This window comes from Pezoporus occidentalis, unplaced genomic scaffold (assembly GCF_034315485.1).
Source record: "Pezoporus occidentalis ecotype Australia unplaced genomic scaffold, CSIRO_AGI_Poc_V1 ctg52, whole genome shotgun sequence".
Classification (NCBI taxonomy): domain Eukaryota; kingdom Metazoa; phylum Chordata; class Aves; order Psittaciformes; family Psittacidae; genus Pezoporus; species Pezoporus occidentalis.
Window position 1 is genome coordinate 516,610 of NW_026915858.1, and position 22,164 is coordinate 538,773.

General features: G+C 38.7%; 1 protein-coding gene across 2 annotated transcripts in view; it reads right to left on the bottom strand.

The window, feature by feature from the left end:
- Positions 1-22,164, bottom strand: part of SDCCAG8 (SHH signaling and ciliogenesis regulator SDCCAG8) — a 115,110-nt gene that overhangs the window by 49,340 nt on the left and 43,606 nt on the right. For both annotated transcript variants that reach the window (XM_062637346.1, XM_062637347.1), the window contains exons 13-14: positions 21,780-21,922; positions 2,086-2,213 (exon numbers count right to left, since the gene is read on the bottom strand). In XM_062637346.1, coding sequence (XP_062493330.1) covers positions 2,086-2,213; positions 21,780-21,922 — 271 coding nt within the window. The remainder of the gene's footprint in view (positions 1-2,085; positions 2,214-21,779; positions 21,923-22,164) is intronic.

A 22,164-nucleotide genomic window follows, 5' to 3' on the forward strand; every position in this document is an offset into this window, starting at 1 on the left:
ATTATTTTGCAATGATATAAATTTGTAGATAATTTATAAAAAAAATTATATATTCTCAATTTCTTTCCTCTAGATCCTTATGGGTTTTGGTGTCGTGTTTTTTTTAAATTTCAACTGCTTGGACATGGAATAATGACATCAACATTAATCAAATAAAGGCTTTATGTCAGAATAAGCTAAAGTGTTAAAGCAATGTTGCCACTGAATCTGGTCTTGTGCGAAGAATCATCATAAAGACTACATAGCTAATCTGGTGGTTTTGCTTTTTAGCTGCAAGTTCATTGACGTTTCTGGGAGGAATAAAATTGGCAAGCCACGTCTTCGCAGCCTTTTGCTTGCTTAACTGGTGCAGAGGATACACTGGCAACCCAAACACTCACACTGTAGACTCATTTCATTCTCTACTTAAAAAAAAGTTATTTTATTTACTGGGTCCTGTACTTACTATGATTAATGCATTTTTTTCTCTTTAATGATAGGATATAAATTATTGTCCAGTGACAGTGGCAGTGAAACCATTTTATAAATTAATTTTCAGTTACTATTGTTTTGGGTTGCACCAAAACTCTTTTGTATATTTATTCTTTCAAAAGGAAGCTATTGCAAAATTATGTTTCTTGATTTCTGCTTTTAAAATCAGAGGAAGAGAGACCACTGTTACCCAAATTCCTTGTATGTGTGTAGGATCATAATGCACAAGGGTTTCTTTATGTACATAATAAATAATTATCATTTTCAAGTCCTTCTAATCCTACTAGAGATACGTAAAAACAAACTCAGCCGTAAGGTTGTTTCATTTTTCCATACTGGGACAATTTATGCACCAGAAGGGTAAATTACACATCTCTTGTGCAAAATTACATTTGGTCATATGCAGATGTGCTGGCTAGAGTAGGGGAAAATGATTCTGATTGCTTCTTTTCTTTTCCTACTGTGTAGACAGCAGCCATAATGTAGCTGTTTGCATTCCCTGAACACATGGAAAGGTCCTCTAGTACTGTGACAATGCTGCAAAAAAGGCAGAAAATCAGATGGCAGATGTCAATGTGCCTGCTACCTCAGGTATTATCTGACACTGCTTAGAATTAATGTATGTGACATCATATTTCTAAAGATATTACAGGACTGGTGGGTAAAAATTACATTTTATTAAACATATGAATATATTATGTACCATAAGAGCTGAAGCTCCTCCTCCTTTCCATGCTCAGGGGTTAGAGATTTCCTCTCTAAAAATATTTTTTTTTGTTTTGTTTAGAATATGTACCTTTTTAATGTTGTTGGCATACTACTCCACAATAACAAAAGGCTTTTCTTGTTTGATTGGAGAACCTGTTTTCCTTCCAGATTAAAGGTTAGAAGTTATTGATCAGCTAAGTCAACGCAATGAAGTCTCCTGTTATGAGAACCTGAAGTATGCAAGGGATTAAACATCTTTCTTTTAGATTGAGGGTGTGTATGTGGAGGGGCACATGGTAATGCTAAAAATGTTTGAGGCTGCAAAGATTAAATAAAGGAACGTATCAATTTGGAGCCAGTGAATTACATCCAGCTGCGACAGTGAATTAAGAACCGATTAATGGCTAAAGCTTTTCTCCAGTTTGGATGCCGAAGCAAACTCATTAAGCTTTTAGAGTAGCTATAATGTGTGTACTGTGGGAACTGTTCAATGCTATTCAGGAGACTTTAACTGTAAGCTCAGAGCATTTCCCGCAGAGCTTCTGATGCTATTTTCTTTATATAACATGTGTGCCTGAAAATCCAGCCAAAAACAAGCCCTTTGTTTTTCTACTTTGTTGTGGTCTCTCTCAGCTTTACGTTTCTTGAACACAGGTAAATAAACTCATAATCCAGATGGTGCAACAGATGTGAGAGCAGCACTCTGAAATCAACAGACAGTGGGCAATACTTTCCATTTTCTCTTTTAAACGCTAACTAATATGTAATTCGGAATCTCCGGTGTAGTTAGCATCTGCTCCCTTCGGCCAGCCAAAGGTTACAGGTGTTCCTGATGTCATTTCACAGTAAGGCGTGGGCCTGGCTTGTGAGTGAGTGCCCAGGCTCTAATCTTTCCCTACCACCTACCAGTTTTCTCATGCTGGGCCTCCATTTGCTGCATCTTCTGTGTCAGCTCCTGCTCTCTTTGCTGGGCCTGAAGGGCTTGGGCCTTTGCTTCATTGCTAATGCTCTGCTCAATGCTCTCTTTCTTCAATCTATTTAAAAACAAAAAAAGGAAATAAAGAAAACCAAACCTCATATACTGAAGATGATAAATTAAAATGGCAATTAATAATAACAAAAAAAAAAACTGGCCTAGCTTTTCACATTAAACATTCCCCTCCTACTTCATGTTATACAAACTGACCTTTCTCTTACAATGTCAAACATTCTCCAGTGACTAGCAGAAAATAGATAAAAACATATGATCAATTTCCTGAGCAAAAATTAGCTTTCAGACAAAAATACAATTTTATATTTAGAAATTTGAAACATGGCCTGTTTCATAAAGAAGTGCCCCAACAACCACTTTGCACTGAACAGATTTTTTGCATTTTCTTTTAAATGTTATTTATTTAACTTTGCACTGAAGCTTAGGGACCTGACCCTGAGATGGACTGGTTCCCAGTGAACCAGCAGGAGATAAGTCAATGGGAGCGACTGCCACAGTGCTCATAATACAGCTACTCTGAAAGCTTAATGAGTTTTTTTAAGCAACCAAACAAGTTTTAACTATTAATTTATGTAAATAAGAGATGAATGCATCCATTACAATAGAGAAGACTGTTAGCACCACACAGGCCCAGCCCCTTGTGGTTCTGCTCACAGGGGGTGTACAAGAAGGTCTAAAGCCCAGTACTATTATCGAAGTACACAGGCAAGAGAGCAATTTACTTGACCAGATATGCAAGATGGGGCAATCTACTCCTGAGGCAAAACAAATGCTAGACTACCACACTCCATTGAAGCATTTTATTTAATGCAAGCCAAGCAAAAACAGCATGGAAAATAACATCCTCCCCCCCCCCAAATATATGCATATAAATGAGAAAAGGTCCTAAACTGCAAACTCATATCTAGACTTTCCCAGTAGTTGGGAATATTTATCTGGTGCACATTAGGATCCAGATTGAAAATTTCAGAGAGTTCACAATTCAATATTAATCTCTAGATTTTAAATTGTACGTATATGCACACACTTTCCTACTGAAAATACCTTGGGATAGGTTTCAGTAAAGTCTCCTAAACATGTTGGCTTATTCTAGGGATAATGCCTATTCCAGGGGACTACAAAACAGAACATTGGCATAGATCATGTAAGGATAAAGCCACATCTCATGTGGTTGCTGCACTTAACCTTTGGATTGGTGCCTAATAACCCATCTGAGATATTGCAATATCTCAGCATGACACACACAATGTTAAATCTTCTCTCTTAAATTTACCCCAAAGCAATACAAATGGTGGGTCACATTACACTAATTCCTGGTCCTGATGTTGCAAGCCCTACCTTAGGCAAAACTCCCTTTGAAATCACAGGCAGGTTTTTTTTTGAGGTAAGACTGAGAATGATTTGACAAAGAGAATACATTTAGAAAGCAAGAATACTACAGCATTAAGGAAAGAAGAGCACGTTTTTGAAGGACGTTTCATACACTGAATTGCACTTTATCACATTCTCCAAATTGCTTTGTAACCATATTGGGGCTATCCTAAGGAATGATGCTGTCATCACTTCCCAAGCGTAAGCTCCAAACATGGAAAGCACTATGGAAAAATCTTTACATATTTGCTGGGAACCAGATTATTTAAACCCCTTTCAAACATCATTTGACTTTCAGACAGCTGTCATGAGCACTGGACTGCTCAAAAAACCACACCAGCACCTAACACATCCCCCAGATACTTTCAGCTAAAGAAAGTGGCAGTAGCACAGTATTTCATTTAATAGTGTCTCATGTGAGATGGCTGTGTGCAGTTGGGTGCTGTGCTATCCTGTGGCACACAGCTGGCTGACTAGCTTTCTGCTGGAGGTAGCCTTCAGCATGTACCAAGCTTCCCAGCTCAAGGCAAGCCTGTAAAGGTCTATTCCTCAGTGCTAGGGTCTCTCCTGTCAAACACATGCTAACACATGCTAATGGGAAACACGCTCTTGTTTGGACCCCTCTAAAAAAGCCACTCACCTGCACTGCTTACTAGAGCAAACTGGCAGGAGCTCAGAAACCATGGATGCATGGTGAGTTCCCTATGGCTAAAGTGTGTATGGGGCGGATGAAAAGAGATGAGTTTATATAGTGGATAAAAGCTCAACTATAAGACTAGGAAAACACCGGTAAGTCTTACATAGAAGGGTAGCTGACTAGTCTTGATTAGCACGTACTAAAAATTAGGATTGAGACATATCCAGTGCCACAGAAAGCAATATCTGAGGTGCTCAGGGCTGCTGAGGAATGAAAAAGTTTCCTGGAGACAAAGCTGTCTAAACTGCATGCAAGTCTTTCACCCACACCTTGAGTTGACGCCTTCCCTGCTCGCTAAGTTCAAACTCTCTGCCCTCCTATGGAAGATTCCCCAACACACTCTACATAAACAGGGAGACAAAAGTCCCAGACCAACAACAAAAACCCTATGATGGTCAAAACACAGGGAAGGCAGCCCAAGAGATTTCAGGAACTATCAGTAACATTCCTGCTACAACCAGCAAATACTGCAGGAGTTTTAGAAGGTTTGACACTGGCTGCTTATTTGCAATTACTCTGAATTGTGACAGAAGTTGAGCTTGACTTAAGAAAAACAAAAACTGGACTAAAATGGACTGTAGACAGAGGGAAACAATTATACCCCTCCAGCATTAATGTGAAGATATCAGAAGTTTCCTCTTACTAAACCTCCATAATTTCTCACGTTGACTAAAGGAAAGCACAGAAACAACAAAAGCAAAGCAAGAACAGCCTAATTTTGATGACACAGGCAAGATCTAAATCAGAAATAGAAATGACAGCTAAAGATTAATTGTACCAGAACTTTTAAAAGCATCTATAGACATTAAAAAAGGGGAGATAGTAGTTAAACTGCACCACCTTTTCTCTGCTGGAATGCAAACACTGAAACAGAGACAGTAGCAAAAATTATAATTCTTTCACACAGTACCCCTTGTAAAATGAAGGCCTGAGTTTGGATAGACTGGATTTGGCCATTACATTGATCAGTTTTACTAAAGCAGAAGCAATGAACTCATGGTGACTTCCATTTTCTCCGTAAAGTCAGAAGCACCCAAAAAATCATTCACATGGAGGCAAATTCAAACTCTCCTTGAGCCCTGCTCTGAGGCGCATGTTTTCCACAGTGATTTTCTTTCTAAGCACGGATGGCTTTGAGCCTGAGTTACAGCTGTCAAGAGCAGTCTACTTTGCTAACTTGTTCACATATCTCAAAGAACTGGATATTTAACAGAACTGGAAAGCTAACATAAAAGCATGCTGGCTGAATTTAAGCCACCAAATTTAATAATAAAACCCACTGGCAAACCTTTCCCACCACTAACAAATAAAAGCCGGATCACAGATCCATTTTCAGTACCGTGCAAATGTTCTACTTTTTGCAGTAAAGAATAAGGAAGGATGAAAAGAGTAGTGATGTGAAAGACGTTTGGCATAAATAATTTGTTGATTTTTGACTGTGAAAGAACAGAACTTAAGACTGATAAAACTTTGTGTTTCACAACACAATATCAATAGTAAGCATTTCTGCTAGTGTCTTTTTGCTTTGGTAACAGTAAAAATACAAAATGAAATAATACAGGATGAGTTTCAAAGTAGAATTAGGCCTCTGACTGGAGGCTGGCAGTAAGTTTTCTAACAGAGTAACTACGATGTGAAACAACCATGCTTTTTATATTGACTATTTGATTTTTCCATGAGATCAACATGTGGCATTTTGTAAAAAGCTAATGGAGCCATTAGTAAGGACTATGAACTCAATTGGACAAATTAAAATACTCTAGCAGTTATCTCAGTTCAGTGGCACATAAGAGGTTATCATAACCTTACTTTTGACAGGTTTATTGTTTATTAATTACAGTTAAAAATGTAATATATTTTAGACGTCCATATACACTTACTTTAAACTGGACTTCATAAATTACTAAGAAGTAGTTGGCATTTAGTGTTCCCAACGTTTCAGTACATGCCTCAGGGGTCAAGCACAGACGTCTTTCCTAGCTCATATGTAGCCAAGTGGGCCATCACCGTGGACTACTGCACAACAAAACCTTGGAAGAGGGAAAGCACTCAGCTGAGGCCTCCCTCAGCTCTTTCAGAGGAAATGGGCTTTCACTCCCAGTATTTTTGAAAATAAATGTGTAGCACAAGCTTCTTCATACCAAACTGAAAAACAGTTTTGGGAATGTACCCAAGCACTTAATTCCCAGTACCTTTAACAAAATCTGGCCTGAGGGCACACAAATCAATTATAACACTTGAAAATAGGACTTGAAACCCTATTAGAAACCATAAAGATTTAACCAGTAACTTTGGGTACAAAGGCTCAGCTATATTTTATTCAGTCTACTTTGAAATCTTTCCATGATACAGGCCTAGTGGACTGTCCATTACACACAGCTAAGCCACCTTAGTACATGTTATTTGATATTCTTATTTCAGCTACAAGTGTTGAGGGAAAAATGAAAAATCAGAATATATCCTTACAGACAGGAAAAAAACCCCAAGAAACCCCCAAACAGTATTCATGGTAAACCCCAAACCAAATCCACCCCCCTCCCCCCTCAAAAAAAAAAACACCAAACCAAAACCAACAGAAACAAGAGATCACAATACCTACCTTATTCTTTAAGGGCAAACATGAGAAAAATGTTTGTACTCTCTTACTTTACTATCAGTAAGTATTCAAATACTACAATGATAAAGATCATAAAAGAATGTATCTAGAATAAGATCATATGTTGGGCACTGCAGTATCTTCTTCAACTATTTATAATGGAGTATGTATTTACAGAGTTTTCTCTTATGCTATCTGAAGTCTTAATATTTTCAAACATTTAGATAAGGAACTAGGACACAGTAAGTCTCCAAATTCCACAGGTAAACAAATAAATGCTGGTTTTAAGTGTAGCTATGATTCAAAATTCTTGATTTCCACATCTTCTAAATTAACAGAGCTGTAGAGCATGTACCTTGCTGATACGTTTGGATCAACTCTATAATAGGACTCAGGGTTACGAGATTTCTCCCTTCCCCTTAAGCCAGGCTTCTAGGGATCTTTTGCTTAGCGTTAGTTGTTTGGTTAGTTTCCTTTGTAACGCCTACATATCTTCATCAAATAGGCCCTTGTTAATGCCTAGGATTGCTATGACTGAGGACATAGCTGGACAGTGTTTCCTAGTTTTCTCTTACAAAACACTACAGATTTTTTGGCACCTGATTTTTTGTAATAAAGGTTTTGATTTTTTCTGTGCATCTGTAAATGCATGTTTGCATTTACAGCATGTTTGGACTGGCTAGATTTTACAGCTCATGGTGCTTTCATAGGGCAGAAGGAGAGGCACAAAGTGAACGTTATTATGCTAAAAAAAAATCAATAAAAAAAGACGCACACATGCATGCTTGTGCATGACTTGTGTAGAGATACCTTTTAAAAGCATCGTGATCAGGTCATTTCTTTAAACCTCTCCAAGGAGCTGAAAAATTGCCCTTCCTGTATCCCATTGTGGGAATTACCCACTGAGTTGCTCTTCATGTCTGTTTCTGGTAGCTGACTGGATGCTGATTTGGGAGCTGGCTGCCAGGTCTTCTCAGTGGAAAGCACAAGTTTCTGGAAACTGCCCCAGCCAGCACACTGTGTTTGGTAAGCTTCAGTACAATCTACATTTGCATGGTCAAATTTTGCAGACACCTAATTATTAATTCAATTGGTAGAATTGGAGGGCTGCACCATTGTTGAGGATGCGCGTGGTCCTGTTTGTGAGAAAAGGCGTCAAAAACCAAAACATGATAAAAAACACCAGTTTTTGTTTTTATAGTATAAGGTGCTTAGTTACATTAATTGAGAGATACAGAGTTTCCTAAAATAATGAAATGTCAGACTTTTCTTCTCATAACCATGTGAAGCAGAAGCTACTACAAGCAATTAGAAAAGTTATGTAAAGGTCAAGCATTTAAAAGTGGTACAAAATTAAGCCTTTGAATCGATTCAGCTCTTTAAATACGGATCTAGAAGAAGATGCTACAGAAATAACTGTAAAGTACAAATATCTTTGAAGTTAATGAACCAATCAAGCAAAACTTTTTAACCCTACCTGAGATAAAAGACTGGGAAATACATCTCTGCCAGTCTACTACTATTTCACAAGAACACTTCAAAAATACTTGTGGGGAGAAACCAAGATTAAGCTCTGCCTCCATTTCCAGCTCTGGCAAGAGTCTAACTACAATTATTTGACAAATTAGCTTAAAACTGTTTTCCCCACAATGCAAATAACAACCCCAACTCTATCCCTATTCCCAGAATCCAAATGATGTCAACTGTTTATATACTACCTTGTATTTCTTCCTGGGAATTTCAATTTTGTTGAAATGAAAATCATTGCATATGACTTTCTTGTTACCACGGATTTTATTTTTTTCCCAGCTTTCTTCGCTTAGAATGCAGCTACGCCATTGGAACCACCTTATAACTTTTATATATATATGTATTTTACATAATGCTAGGAGGTCTACAGAAATAATAAAACACTAAGTCTAAAACTCCCACTTTGCCCTTTGTTGTGGTTTAAACCCAGTCAGGTAACTCGTTCACTCACTCCCCCCCTTCTTTCCCTCCCCCTACTCTCAGAGGGATGGAGAGGAGAATCGAAAAGAATGCAACTCCCATGGGTTGAGATAAGAACAGTTTAGTAACTAAGGTATAACACAAACCACTACTGCTACCACCAATGATAATAATGATAAAGGAAATAACAAGGGAAGAGAATACAACACCTCAGCACCAGCCGACCGATAACTCGCCCCCCCCAGCCCGACCAAGCACCGACCGATACCTCCTCCAACCCCGCAGTCTCCCAGTCCTTCCGGCTAACTCCCAGTTACCTCCTGGGCATGACGTGCTGTGGTATGGAATACCTCTTTGGCTAGCTTGGGTCAGGTGTCCTGTCTCTGCTTCCTCCCGGCTTCCCCTCCTCCCTGGCAGAGCATGAGGCTCACAAAGTCCTTGGCCAAACCAAAACATCATTGTTATCAGCTCTGTTCCCAGGCCGAAAGTCAAAACACTGCACTGCACCAGCTACCAAGAAGGAGAAACATGACTGCTACTGCTGAACCCAGGACACCCTTAAACCTGGAGGCATCAGAAGATAATTATGTATTAATGCCTGCATGTGAAAAAGATTCCTACTCTGTTAGTATTTGCTGTGCTTAAGAACCACTTCAAAACTATCACTAACTGGAGATATTGATGGGCATGAGAAATATGAAAAGTTGTACTGGCATGGGAACCAAGAGACATAGAGTGTTACTCCTATTTAAGTTTGTGTGATATAAAGAATCTTGAACATAGTTAACTGGAGTATATACATAACTGATGGTATATTCCACCTCTACTTCTGTCTACTTGGTCTTAACAAAATGAAAGGACTGAACTTCTTACTTCAAATTCAGCATAAAAGAGAATTTACAAACACCTAGCCTATAGGATGATTTTATTTTTTCTGGTGTTATGCCTTTAAGATACATACAGAAAAATACCAGTTCCTCAAGGTAGACAGTAACAACTTTTCAGCCTGGATAGATCTCTGTATACTAAGTCACAGACAAATATCATCATTAACTGCTCTCTATTTCATTCTTAGAGAAGAAAAAAAAAAAAAAAAGGGTCTCTAACAGTACCTAACATCTCACGTTAGGTCAAATATACTGACTTGGAAAACCAAATCTAATTTTTCTAGAGTATCTATAAGCTATAAGCCTTACCAGCATGATACATACCTTGTAAGTAAACACCCATCCTGCAGTGGTTATTGCCATCAGATTGTGAACTGTTTGGCTGATAAGGCCCCTACAGAAACAGACAACTAAATACAGAATGGAAATTGCATGGGAAGATGCAACATGAGAAGAATTTTTAGTATGTAGCCCTTAAGCTCTTCACAGTGTTGCACCCTTTTCTCTGGAATATCCTTTGTGCCACAAACAACTTTTAAAACGGCTATTGAAATTTTTGCTTCCCATACAAGATTCTTACATTTACTCTGTATACACAAAGTTGTTTTAATTATTTTTACTATATTTAAAATAAAGGAGTAATTTTCTTGACTTTTCGTGATTCCTGAATTTGGCACCAGCTGTCCCTTACAATGCAGCTTCAGGACAGACTTAAGCCAGCCTACTGTGACATTGCCAGTATAAGGTGCAGTCCCTCTTTTCATCCTCTTATAATTAGCACTCATGCAACTTACTCTGCAAGTGCAAATGATTGGTTTTCAAACTGATTAACTCCCTGAACCACCTGATCATACAGGTGCCTGTCTTCCAGTGTCTCCACAAGCAAAAGCCTGGCAATATGTGGCCAAATATAGCCACATACTACCACTCCAGGGATTTGCCTTTTCAGCAGCAGCCGAGACTTTAGACCAGCTTCAAACAACTGTTACTCTGTGCTCCAAGGCCCAGCTTGTTAATACAGCAACTCCAACTGTCAGGCTCCCACCTTTGAATCAAAAAATGATGCAGCTAAATGATGCAGAGACCTGATCTGCTCTGAACTCACCCTGCCAATTTACATTTGCTCAAAAAACCAGTATTTTTGGTACGTTAACCAGCAAGCTTTATGCTGAATCAGGTATCATCTGTCCTACTGCAGCTGGCATAAAGTCAGCACACACACTGCATTGCATGCTGTAGCTAATTCAAAAGGAAAGTGACTGTGTTCTCACACCTGATCCGAATCAGCTCAGCATAGCTGAATGATCCAGTAGATCACGGATGCACTATGAATGACTGCTGAACAGCCACCTACATTTTTCAGAGACATCAGGCTTAGAAACACAACCTCCAGTTAAGCTACCATAGGCCTGATACTTTTTAAGTTGTTAGCTCTCTCCAGCCACTGCTGAAGTGAGGAACAGTTCTTTCTGCCTCTAAAGGACCAAGCCTCGTATGAACAGCTTGGGAAGAAGCAGAATAATTTAAGAACGCAGCATTCTTCAGGATTGAAAGACAATATTTGATTCTGAGGGAATTTGATCTGGAATAAGCTAGTCTTGTACCCCCATCCTACAGCGAGATACTGCGTATTCTAGCAAACTGACAAACTTGTGACCAAAAGCAAGACAGATGAGAAATCCTGTGCTAACATTACACTGTACTTGACTGCTGTCAATTTACTCTGGATATTACAGAAACATACCAGCAAAAGACATGTTTATGTACCCACATATCACAAGAGCTAGATATGAACAGGTGAGTTAAAAAATAAGAATCCAGCCTTATGTGCCTTTTACTGTTTTGGCCAACTGTGGCATCATTTTTGTATTATCCTGATTGTAACTGTCTGTACATGAGTATTAGAAATAATGGACAGTTTAGGAGTTTGGAGATTTTTTTTTAATTTTTTTTTTTTTTTTTTGGTCAGGTTATAAATTTCTCTTCTTTATGCTGTCAGGAGTAAGGGAGAAACATATTTCAATAGCAACTTTAAAATGGAACTCACAAATTACTACCATTATGTTAAGTGCTAGATATCCCACTGTGCAGTTTTGCTTTGTGAATTTTTACCTTCTTCCATGCACACTTTTAGCCACTGATCGCACAGCCTTTCAGTGTTTTCTGCCTTTTCCTTTAAATAAACTGGCTCTGGCTCCTTCCATCTGGTTCCCCTTCCGTCAGCAACCCTGCACCTGTTCACACCTCCTCTCCTGTTGGATTCCACTGAACATTTCCTCCTCTGCCAGGGCTATTCTGGCACTCGCAACCTTTCTGTCATTCAATCCATCTGTCAGAAGTGAACTTTGTTTACCGCAAGCTTCTGCTTTCTTCCTCAAGAAGCAAAGCCCCTCAAGGTCATTGTCAAATGAACTGTCGGTGTGGATTTAAATCCACTTCTGCTAACCAGCAGCAGATGAAGTTCTTTACAGTCCTGTATTTGTGAAGATTGGTCTGGGGTATAGGAGAAATAATACAGCAGCAAAAGAACAGATTTTAATAATTTGTTAACTCCAACAACTAATGTGGTTTTCCTCATATACATGTATCTGTACATTCTTGCAAAGGCTAGCAGAATCTAAGAAAGGCTTCCAGAGCTATTAAGAGAAGTGGAAAAGGCTAATAAAAATATTACAAATAAAAGAATAAATGAAAGCTTCTGACTCTCACTCTACTCTAGCTCTAACACCATGTAACAAAGATACTGACTAAAATTGTAAAGAGAAAATGGGAACAGCTGAGTAAGTTTACAGTAAAACCTTAAAGCAGCCAACAGCATTCACTGTAAATTATTTCATCTGCAGCATTTTTTTTTTAAACTTACCTACTGATGTTTCAAGTGCAACACTATTTAAGGGGGAAAAAAATCCTGAATATTTTTTCCTGTTTTCAAGCCTTGTAAAAAGCACATATGCAACTCTGTTAAAATAGTGCCTTCTACACTGAGACAAATTGTAAAGATTCTTTGTCAGGGCTGAGAGTAAATTCATATTGTCAAACAGGATACATTATTTTTAGCAATTCCTGTGCCCATATTTCTTTTCAGGAATACATTCTGATAACCACAAGCTCCTGAGTTATTAACTAACCTCCTCAACAATCTCATTCTTCTAAAATAAGAAACACCTTTCAATTTCACTTGGTATCCTTTAAAAAGAATAAAATCTTCAATGAGATTAAATACAGTACCAAAAAATGTTTCAAATTTTGTAAGCAACTGTAACAAATCACCGATTTTATTACCCTTTTACAAAGAAATGAATTTAAAGTAAAGCTTTCTGGAAGCAAACCCAGGAGGTAATCCAATCTCATTAGCAGAAATGCAGTTATGTTAGGTCTGAATCTGGCTCTAATGAAAACTGCATTGACAAATACTGTACAAGTTTAGCTGAATAATAACTTAATACTGCTTATATGGGGATTAGTCCCTGCATTTGCAAAGGAATGTTTTCTGATGCTGTGATCGTCTTCCATCAGAAACTACACGCAGGTAAACAAAAGCACTGGAAATAGAAGAGGAACTCTGGAACAAAAAGAATATGCAGCGGTGTCCCACCCAACTATAGAGAGACTTATCCCCCAGTTTGGTTTAAGCACTGTAGAAGGTGCGTGAACAAGGAGAAGCTAATCAACACCACTTGCTCCTATTTCTACAAAAATGTAGTTTGATACTCAAACCGCCCGGAACACGGGGGCAAGCAACAGTGGCATGCTATTATTCCTGCCACGCTGCCAGCACAGCCAGGGGAAGGAGGTCAGCCCTGTCAGGCAGCTGACAGCAGAGGCTGCGCTCATCTGCTCACTCAGGACAGGCATCTCCCAGCTCACGCGCTCCTCGTGACCAATCACTGGCACAAGGGCACTGAGCAAGGGGATGAGGAGAGCAGCCAGGCAGCCAAAGTTGGTGCGCTCAGGTGACTTTTTCCTCCTCCCTCCATTCATCAGCTACCTTCTCCAGAGATGACAACCTACAGGCTGATGCTCTTGAATGTCATGTTTGATGAAGTCCCCAGCTGAGGACCCTTTGGGTTCCCTGCTGATTTTTTTTCTAGGCAAGAATTTCAGGAGCAGAATCTTACACAGAAGAGAAAGGAGAAAAATAAATAAAAAAAGCCAAACCAGCAATCACCATGACTGCACAAAATAAACAACTTTGAATACAATTTTGAAAGCACAAAGCAGCTTCTAAAATTCTTTAAGTCCACAAATACCAAGTGCTGATGGTACATTTTAGCTTACTGTAAAAGCAAGCTTTCAGAGGTACTTGAGAAAAAAACCCTTAGAACAAGTCAAAAATAAAAATCAAAATCAGAATGATTCTTCCAGTAGCAAATTCAGCAAAAAACATCCAGCAGCCTTGAATACATGTGTCTGAAAGATTTCTACGGTTCAAAAAATAAATCATTATCCTGTTGTCATTAGTCACACAAATAGAAAGCCTAATTTGAATGAGATCAAAGTAAATATTTGATACACATGCATAAACTTATTACTGTTAGTGCTGAATAATAACTGCTCAAAACAAAGCTCTTATAAAGATGCTTGTTTTCTATAGCAGTGAGTCTCTTCTGTATTTCATCTGAATTCACTGCTCGCTCCAAAGCGCTTTAAGTATTGTCACTGCTCCTGAACCACACTCTACATGCAGTAGTAATTTGGCTGCCTCAATAACCTGATGCGATGTATAAAAGATGAAATCATTAGAGAAATTTGATGTGACCAGTTGCAGTTTAAATGCCATGAAGAAAAATTTAGTTGAATCTAAGAGTAACATCTGAAAATGTAATATTGCCTTTTCCTTGAGAACTTTGCATTGTAGAAAGTAAATTCAATTGTCAACCATGTTTAAACCCTTTAAAAATGAAAAAGAAAACAGGTAATTTATAAAGCCTTTCATATTCAAAATTAACACATGAGTTTGGATTTGTTCTTTACTCCTTCACTTGTATTTTCTTTCTTTCCCTTTTAAACTTCATCAATGGCCTTTACATGTTTGTACAAGCATCTTAAATATGTTTAAATAATTAAATAGAAAAATACATAAATAATTGTGTATTATCTTTATACAAAGTGTATCAGCTTCAAAATTTCTACAAGGCACTGCCAGAAGACGACAGAGCCGATCTATTTCAAATCACTCGGTATCAGTCTTCATAAGGCAGCATATGGTCTTATCATGGCAGGTAAAATATTTTACCTTCTATAATAACGCAGAGCAGCTAATTTATCTACATGCTGTATAATCAGATAAACAATTTCAGCTGCACTATGAAACCTGTAGGCAAGGGAGAAGTTTATGCCCCACCACTTTATTGATTTTTCCACCTATACATTCATATAATTGCTAACAACACAGGATATTCTTTCTTCCATCCCCTTCTTCAATTACCTCAGAGCAAGACCTTATTTTCAGCTGTGGAAATATTTGCAGTTTCTACAGCTGCAGGACAAAGAACTGAGACATTTTCGCAGAATTGCTCAGGAGAAAAGCAGAGAGGGAAAAAAAGATTTGCAAGATTCTATTGCAAGTAAAGCAAAGTGAATGACAACTTTCAAAGCTACCACAATCATTTACTAATGTGCTGCTATACCAAATAAGTCTAATTTTTTTTTGACAGCACCAAATTAGATTTATTGCAGAAACTGCTGCATAAATAGCATATGGCTATGTTATACCACCTATTTCAAATCCCTGTAATGTTTCCTCCCCTCCCTGCTCAAAATGAATAACTGAGCCAAGCTATAAACCTTCTGCAGACAGAGATACACAAGTTCAAAAAGCAGATGCAGATTTCTCTGTTGAAATTGTCTAAAACAGTATCACATATCCCGATCAAACGGGACCGGGCAGTAACAGGTCAAGTCTCCCTTGCTACACTTCAGGATTTTATTTCCCCCTTTCCTTGATAAAATTTTGTTTTCCTTTCTCTTTCAAGCTGACAGTCATCAACATGGGGCATGACCTCGTAATCCTCTCGCACATGACTACCTCTTACTTGCACAAGAAATCCTATTGATCTTTACTTCTTACGTGAGTCAAATTATTCATGTGACTCAAGATCAGAAGGCTTGGACCCCCATTCATTCCTCACAAGCTCTCATTTACGAAGAGGGAAGTGCCTCCTCCAAGCAAAAATAAAACATCAGAAAACTGGTTTCATTCATCGTAGGGGCCCAACCCTGTGGGAAGGTGCCGACCTCCAGCTCTCCCGCTTTCAACAAGAGCAAAGTTTTCTTATGGGTTTGCTGGATCGGTCCCCGGACCCACGTGTTTTTGCATTTCTGTCAATCGCTAAATTCTGGATTCAACACGCTGCAATGACAAAACACGAAAACACGTCGCCTTCCCACGCGGCGGGACCGAGAGCGAAGACACGTATTTTTGAGGCAGGCAGGGGCAGAGGCACCGATGCGGGACGAGCTCCAAGCCCCGCAGGCCGCAGAGGCAGGCTGCTCGCCGCTCCCCGCCACAGGGTGAGGGCCACCGCACGCCTCCAAAGTTTGTGCGGTTGCCGCACAGAAAAGACATTGCAAGGTCTTCTCTCTGGCCGACGGGCACACCACTGCACACATCGTGGAAGGCTGCGGCTACCCCGCCGCTCGCCTCTCGGTGGTCAGTCCTCCCAGCTGCCCTATCCGTTACTGTCTGATTAGCTCTGCGAAGGAGCCCCTCCCCGGCCAGCTTTCCCCGCCATCTGTTCCACACGCGATGGCTGCCGCCCAGCAGCCTCGCGCTGCCCTCCTACCTGGCACCCGGCTCCCGGCCTTACCCCAAAGTGCTAACACAGGTTCTCACTGCTGGCAGAGTCAGGATTTCATTACTACTACTTTGACAAGTGCAGGGTTGTTTGTAATTTCTCTTTTATCCTGATTTTGATTGTACAACTACCTCCCACTGATTCAGTTTGCTTCAGTTTTGTTGCTCACAGATTTTACTCTCCACATTAATCTCCCTCTGGCATGTTACTGCATCTGTTCCCTTTTTTATTATTAATTTTCAAATTCCCACCATTTTTGACAAAAAGGAGGTAATCTACACTCTGCTTCTGCCCATTTCATTTTCTTTAATTTAGAAGATAAGTATGAAAGCGTGCCAAAGAAGTTAATTCTCCGTTAACAGTTTATTTTCTGGCATCCCGATGCCTTTGTATATGAAAACCAGATAGAAATAAATGTTGACTGAATCACAACAACATAGTTGCAACTGTCCCCAAATTTAATGAAAAGTAAACATATGAAGCAGAATCTAAAAAGTTCATTAGTTATCAGAGTTGGTTCATGTTATCACTCCTCCTGCATTTTAAAATAATGGTTTTGTACAAGATGAGCAGAATATAAAAAAAAACTGAAAAACAATCACTGCTTACACATTATTTCTGCTTCTCTCCTGTCCCTGTTTTCCCCAGTTCAAGTGTTATTGGCTGGTCTGGTAATGTAAAACATATCTCAGTCTTTTTAATATTAGTAACAGCATTCCTTTGAATGGCGTCTCCTTTCTAGCACAGACAATGGACTCTTCCTGACACATTAGAATTGTTGGAAAAAGCATGACAGTAAGTGTGCTGCTAACAGATACTACTAGAAAAAGAAACAATAGATAACACTAAGGACTGTGTAACTGCCTGGAAGGCTATGTATAATCACCAAGAAGTTAGTGTACATTTTATCATTTAATAGTATAGCTTGAATAGGGAAGTCAATGTATGAGACATGCTGCAATTCTAACAACTAACACTGGTGACGACATACAGCTCAACACCAAAGATTCTGTGACTAAGTCACACCACAAGAACCCAGAGGTGGACTGACAGATTTACGTGCTTTATTTATTATACATGTAAAACAAATTAGCGGAGTGGAGTCATTGAACTACAAGGAAGGACACGGTAAGAAGGCTATAGCATTGCTAAACCCCACTGTACTCCCCAAGCCCCACTTTCTTAGATGTGCTGCTTTCTAGAGATCATATCGTTTTCAAAAATAAGGAAGAAATCACATAATGGTGGGAAAAAAATAATCAAGAACTAAACCACCCGCTGACTCACTGTAATATAAACTTTAATCCCTCAAGGGATTGACATGGGAATTCAGGGTAGCTTGATGGATTACCTGAACCCAAGATTCTTCTACTGTTTAGTAATTTTTCCCACCTACAAGTAGACATTCAATACTGCTTGCAATGTTTCATATATGCCAACAAGAATAGTAAAAAAATTAAACTAAACTAAACCTGCTCCAATTCTACTCAGTTACATCTCCTGGCAAATTTTATACAACATTTCTGTCAAAAAAACCTCGAACCATCCACCTATCTCCATGCCTGAGAAAATGCATGATGGCACAGAAAAAGTTCAATTTTGAAATTCAGTGATTCCCTCACTTCTTAAGATTTATTTAATTGCTTTGGCATATGCAAACAGGAACTACATCTGACTGCAGCTGAAACAAATAATAACTTCAGATTTTTTTTTTCTGAAACAAGAAGGAAAAAAATTAAGGATGACTGGGTTACACAAGAATAGTGAAAAAATTGATTAGATTAGAAGACATGCTAAGATCTGAGCAAGTTGTTAACATCTTGCATCTTTTATGTGATCTTTTCCACTAGCATACTGACATGATTTTTAATGATTATTCTCTCATGAACCAAGAACAATAGATCTGTATGGTTTCTACTTTCTGAAGAGCAGATTCAAATAAGCTTTGTTAGCAAGACTCAACCTTGCCAAAGTGATGTCAATTTAAATCTGATTTCTTAAGTAATTTTGTAAGATTCTCCTATCATACTAACTAATAAAAATAACAAGAAAGCTGAAACTAGGGCAAAAAAAATATAAAAACTTTAAACAAGCATGGTCAGTCTCATAGCATCGTGACATCTGCAAAGTTACATGACTGACAATCAAAACTACACAGCACAAGTTCTGTATTTCCCCAGCCATTTGAAGACATACAAATTAGAATTACTAACTAGATTCAATAGCAGAAAATGCATGTTAATAGCAAAGATTTCTAAGCAACATATTGCTTCAGGAAGAAAGGTGACAGGAAAAGGCAATTTTAAACTCTGTGGCAGTGGTTTAGAATAGCTAATTGTAACCTTTTTCTTGATTTTTAACAAGTACATTTTGTGAACTTGGAAGCTGTTTAGTTGGTAATCAATCAACAGTGTCTGAAAACTAGGATGCAGCAGAGAAGTGGGACTCCTGGAAAAGAGTGCAGTTCTGCAGAGCACTTTCTGCTTTCTCATTAAGACATAGACTGCATGCTCTTTCTCACTTAAGCCATTCATATATTATTTACTGTCCCATTTTCATACATTAAAATCCAAAGTTCCTGTATTTGTTTTATTATTCTGTTTATTTACTATGTCCATATATAGAATTAGTGAAAACTTTTCTCCTTAGTAAAATACTAAGACAAATAATTCTTTCTGTATCACCTCAGCTAACCCTAATTTTTGCTAGAACAACACAGACAGGTCATGCAAGGCAACAGAAAGACTATGCACAACCCTGTAACAGCAGTACAGGCCTCCCCCAAGTCCAGTGTTGTGAGAGGACTTGGAGTGGACCAGCTGGTTCTTTCCTGAAAAGAGGGGAATCAGCAAGATGAGGCCAAGGCCAAAATACCCAAGAGATGCACTAAATCAGTGCAATTTCTGCTGCAACCTCCCACAGGCAGTACTCTGGAGCTTAAAATCTGTTTTCCTTGGCAAGTGCCACAGTAAATGAGCCTAACCCCAATAGGATTGCTATTACCACTACCCTTCAAATGAGTATTTTCACTGGCACAGCTGACATTTGAGGTGAAGGGAATAAAGAATGAAAGATGGCAGAGCGTGAGTTAATAAAGTTCATGTGCAACAGCTATGGATGTACCAATCCATTAAAAACATGCTGAGTTCAAAATGCAAAACTAATGCCACCAGAGACATATAACTTTTACACCTTCACTAATACAGAAAACTTGTTCTGGCAGCAGGTGATCTGAGAGAAACAAAAAAAGAGTATAGACTGAGGAAAAGTTTCATTTCAGCAGCGGATCTTTGCCCCTGCGAAGGGAAACAGACTACTGTGCAAGAATATCTCTAACCCTGCCCTACCAATCTAAGTACATGGGCACAATGGGTAACAGTTCAGCAGCAACGAATCTCTCAGCTCATTTCCCACCCTGTTCTTCAACCATGACAGCAACATCACCTAGTGTATGCCTGGGAAGCAGACAGGCATCCCAAAGATAAGCACACAAAAACCTAGACAGTATTACAGAATTTGGGGAATACCAAGAAGAAAGATTTGAACCTATTTCTCATGCTTCCATGTATACGTTTTTGCAACAGCTAAACATCAGCTCAGAAAACATTTCAATAATTATTAGCATACTTATGAGCAGAAGCCTTAACATGAAAACAAAGTATAAAAAAATACAGATCAGGACTTTGCAGAAGAGCGGCTGCACTAGGTCAGACAAAGAAGCTGCGGCAGTTCAGCATCTGTTTCAAAAAGCAGACGTCTGTGAAATCATATGAGAACAGGGCCAGCACAGAGCATTACTTGCCTAAAATACTGTTACCAGCCTTCCGTGATTTGCATCTCGGAAACTTCCCGAGTCAGAGACCATAGATTGAAAAGCTACCTGAATCATCTGTGTTAGGTATCCAGTTTTAAGTACCTTGCTATGTAAAAGCAGGCAACAGTCCTCATTTTTACAAGCTGAATATTTTCACAAAAAAAAAAAAAAAAAAAAAAAAATTGGCTAGTCAGATTTCCTCCAAGATATCCAGGCTTTACTGCATATAATCAGCCTTTTGCTAAAAGGAGCATGGTAAGCCATTTGGTTAACTATCACAACAAATCATTATTAATAAAGTTCTGCTAAATCCAAACTTTAGATATCTTAACAACTCACCCAAAACTTTTTTCAAGTTCATTAACCTCTAGCATATTTTTTCTCTAAATACAGGCTGTTAGAGTGGTACTTTCTTCCATCTGTTAAACAACCGTGCTCTGAATTACACAGAAATGTAGCTGAATAAAAAAAAATGATTCATTGAATTTAATAGTTTAGATGAGGCTGTATTTTATTTCCATTTACTCAATGGCAGAATTCTCACAAAGCCCAAAGAGTACAAGATTTGGAAAAACATGCAGACTTCTGTGAAGTGATAAAAATCTGAGGGTCCCCCCCTCCATGTCAAATTTAAACTAACTTAGTTTTTTCCTTAAGGACTGAGTAAAAGCTGCCAGGTTTCTGGATGCTCACTCTTGGTGGAGCGGGATGACGGAACAAAACAAAAACCCCACTCCCAACAAAACTCTTGCAAACAATCAGACAATAGCATTTTCTGTGGCAAAAGGAAAAGTTCCTGCAGGTACCAAAACTCAAGCTCCAACGAACAATTGGTATGTTAACCTTTTGGTGCTTTCTAGAAATGTGTAATGAATAGTATGGTAAATGGCATTGGGAGCTATATCCAAGGATGGAATATGGTCAAGCAAAATCTCACATCACACAGTGTTTGCATCATACCACATTTCCACCAAGCGACATCCTCCTCACGTATTGAGGTTACCTCCTATTCATAGACAGCAATATTACCTTTTGGTTGTTTAATCTTCAGTGAAGATTTACATGACTATGTTCATTTACACGTTCCTGGTCATCCTACTGCAGAAACTTCAGGTTATTAATCTGAGAATTCCTATGCTTAAAGGTGCTGCTGCACACTACAGTTTCAAACATTTAAAGTATCCCTGGCCTACCAAACACAGCAACAAGATGAATGTAGTTGCACTCTTCCTTGCTCTTCTTCCTACCCAAAAGCACGCCACCTCATCCTCAGAGCAGAACATTACCTTTTCTTCACACCAGTAATTTACTGCCACAAATTATAGTTCATAACTCACTTTGTAGCTCATAACTCATTTAAATCTCCACTTCTAACATGACTGAGGGCTGCCCAAGCAGTCAGTGATGCAAGTATCTATAACAACTGTGGGGAAGCCTGTGGCAAAAAAATTAGCAGAATGAAATTGGTATTACAGCATGTAATAGGATAAGGGGTACCTGGTGAGGTGCAGTTGGTGCTCAGATTTACTCTGCATTTCTGTCAGTTTTAGGCACTCCTCTCTGGCTCCTGCCACATCCTGCTGGGCTTGTTGCAAACGCTGCCTGTTTCCATTCAGCTCTAATTCCAGTTTTTCTATTTGCTTAGAAAAGTATAGAACCAAAGAGAATGTATTTAAGAAATGCATAGAAAGGCATTTTAAGACAATAGATCTTAAGGTGATCAAAGCTACTGAAAAACCACGCAATCTTTTGTTTTAGAAAAAAAGTAGTTTGTTGATAAAAACTGCAAAACAAGCAAATTGCAATATTTGAAATTATATTCATATGAAAAGCTAAAAGGCATGTCATACTTTAAGACATTAATACACATGGATGTTGTTGA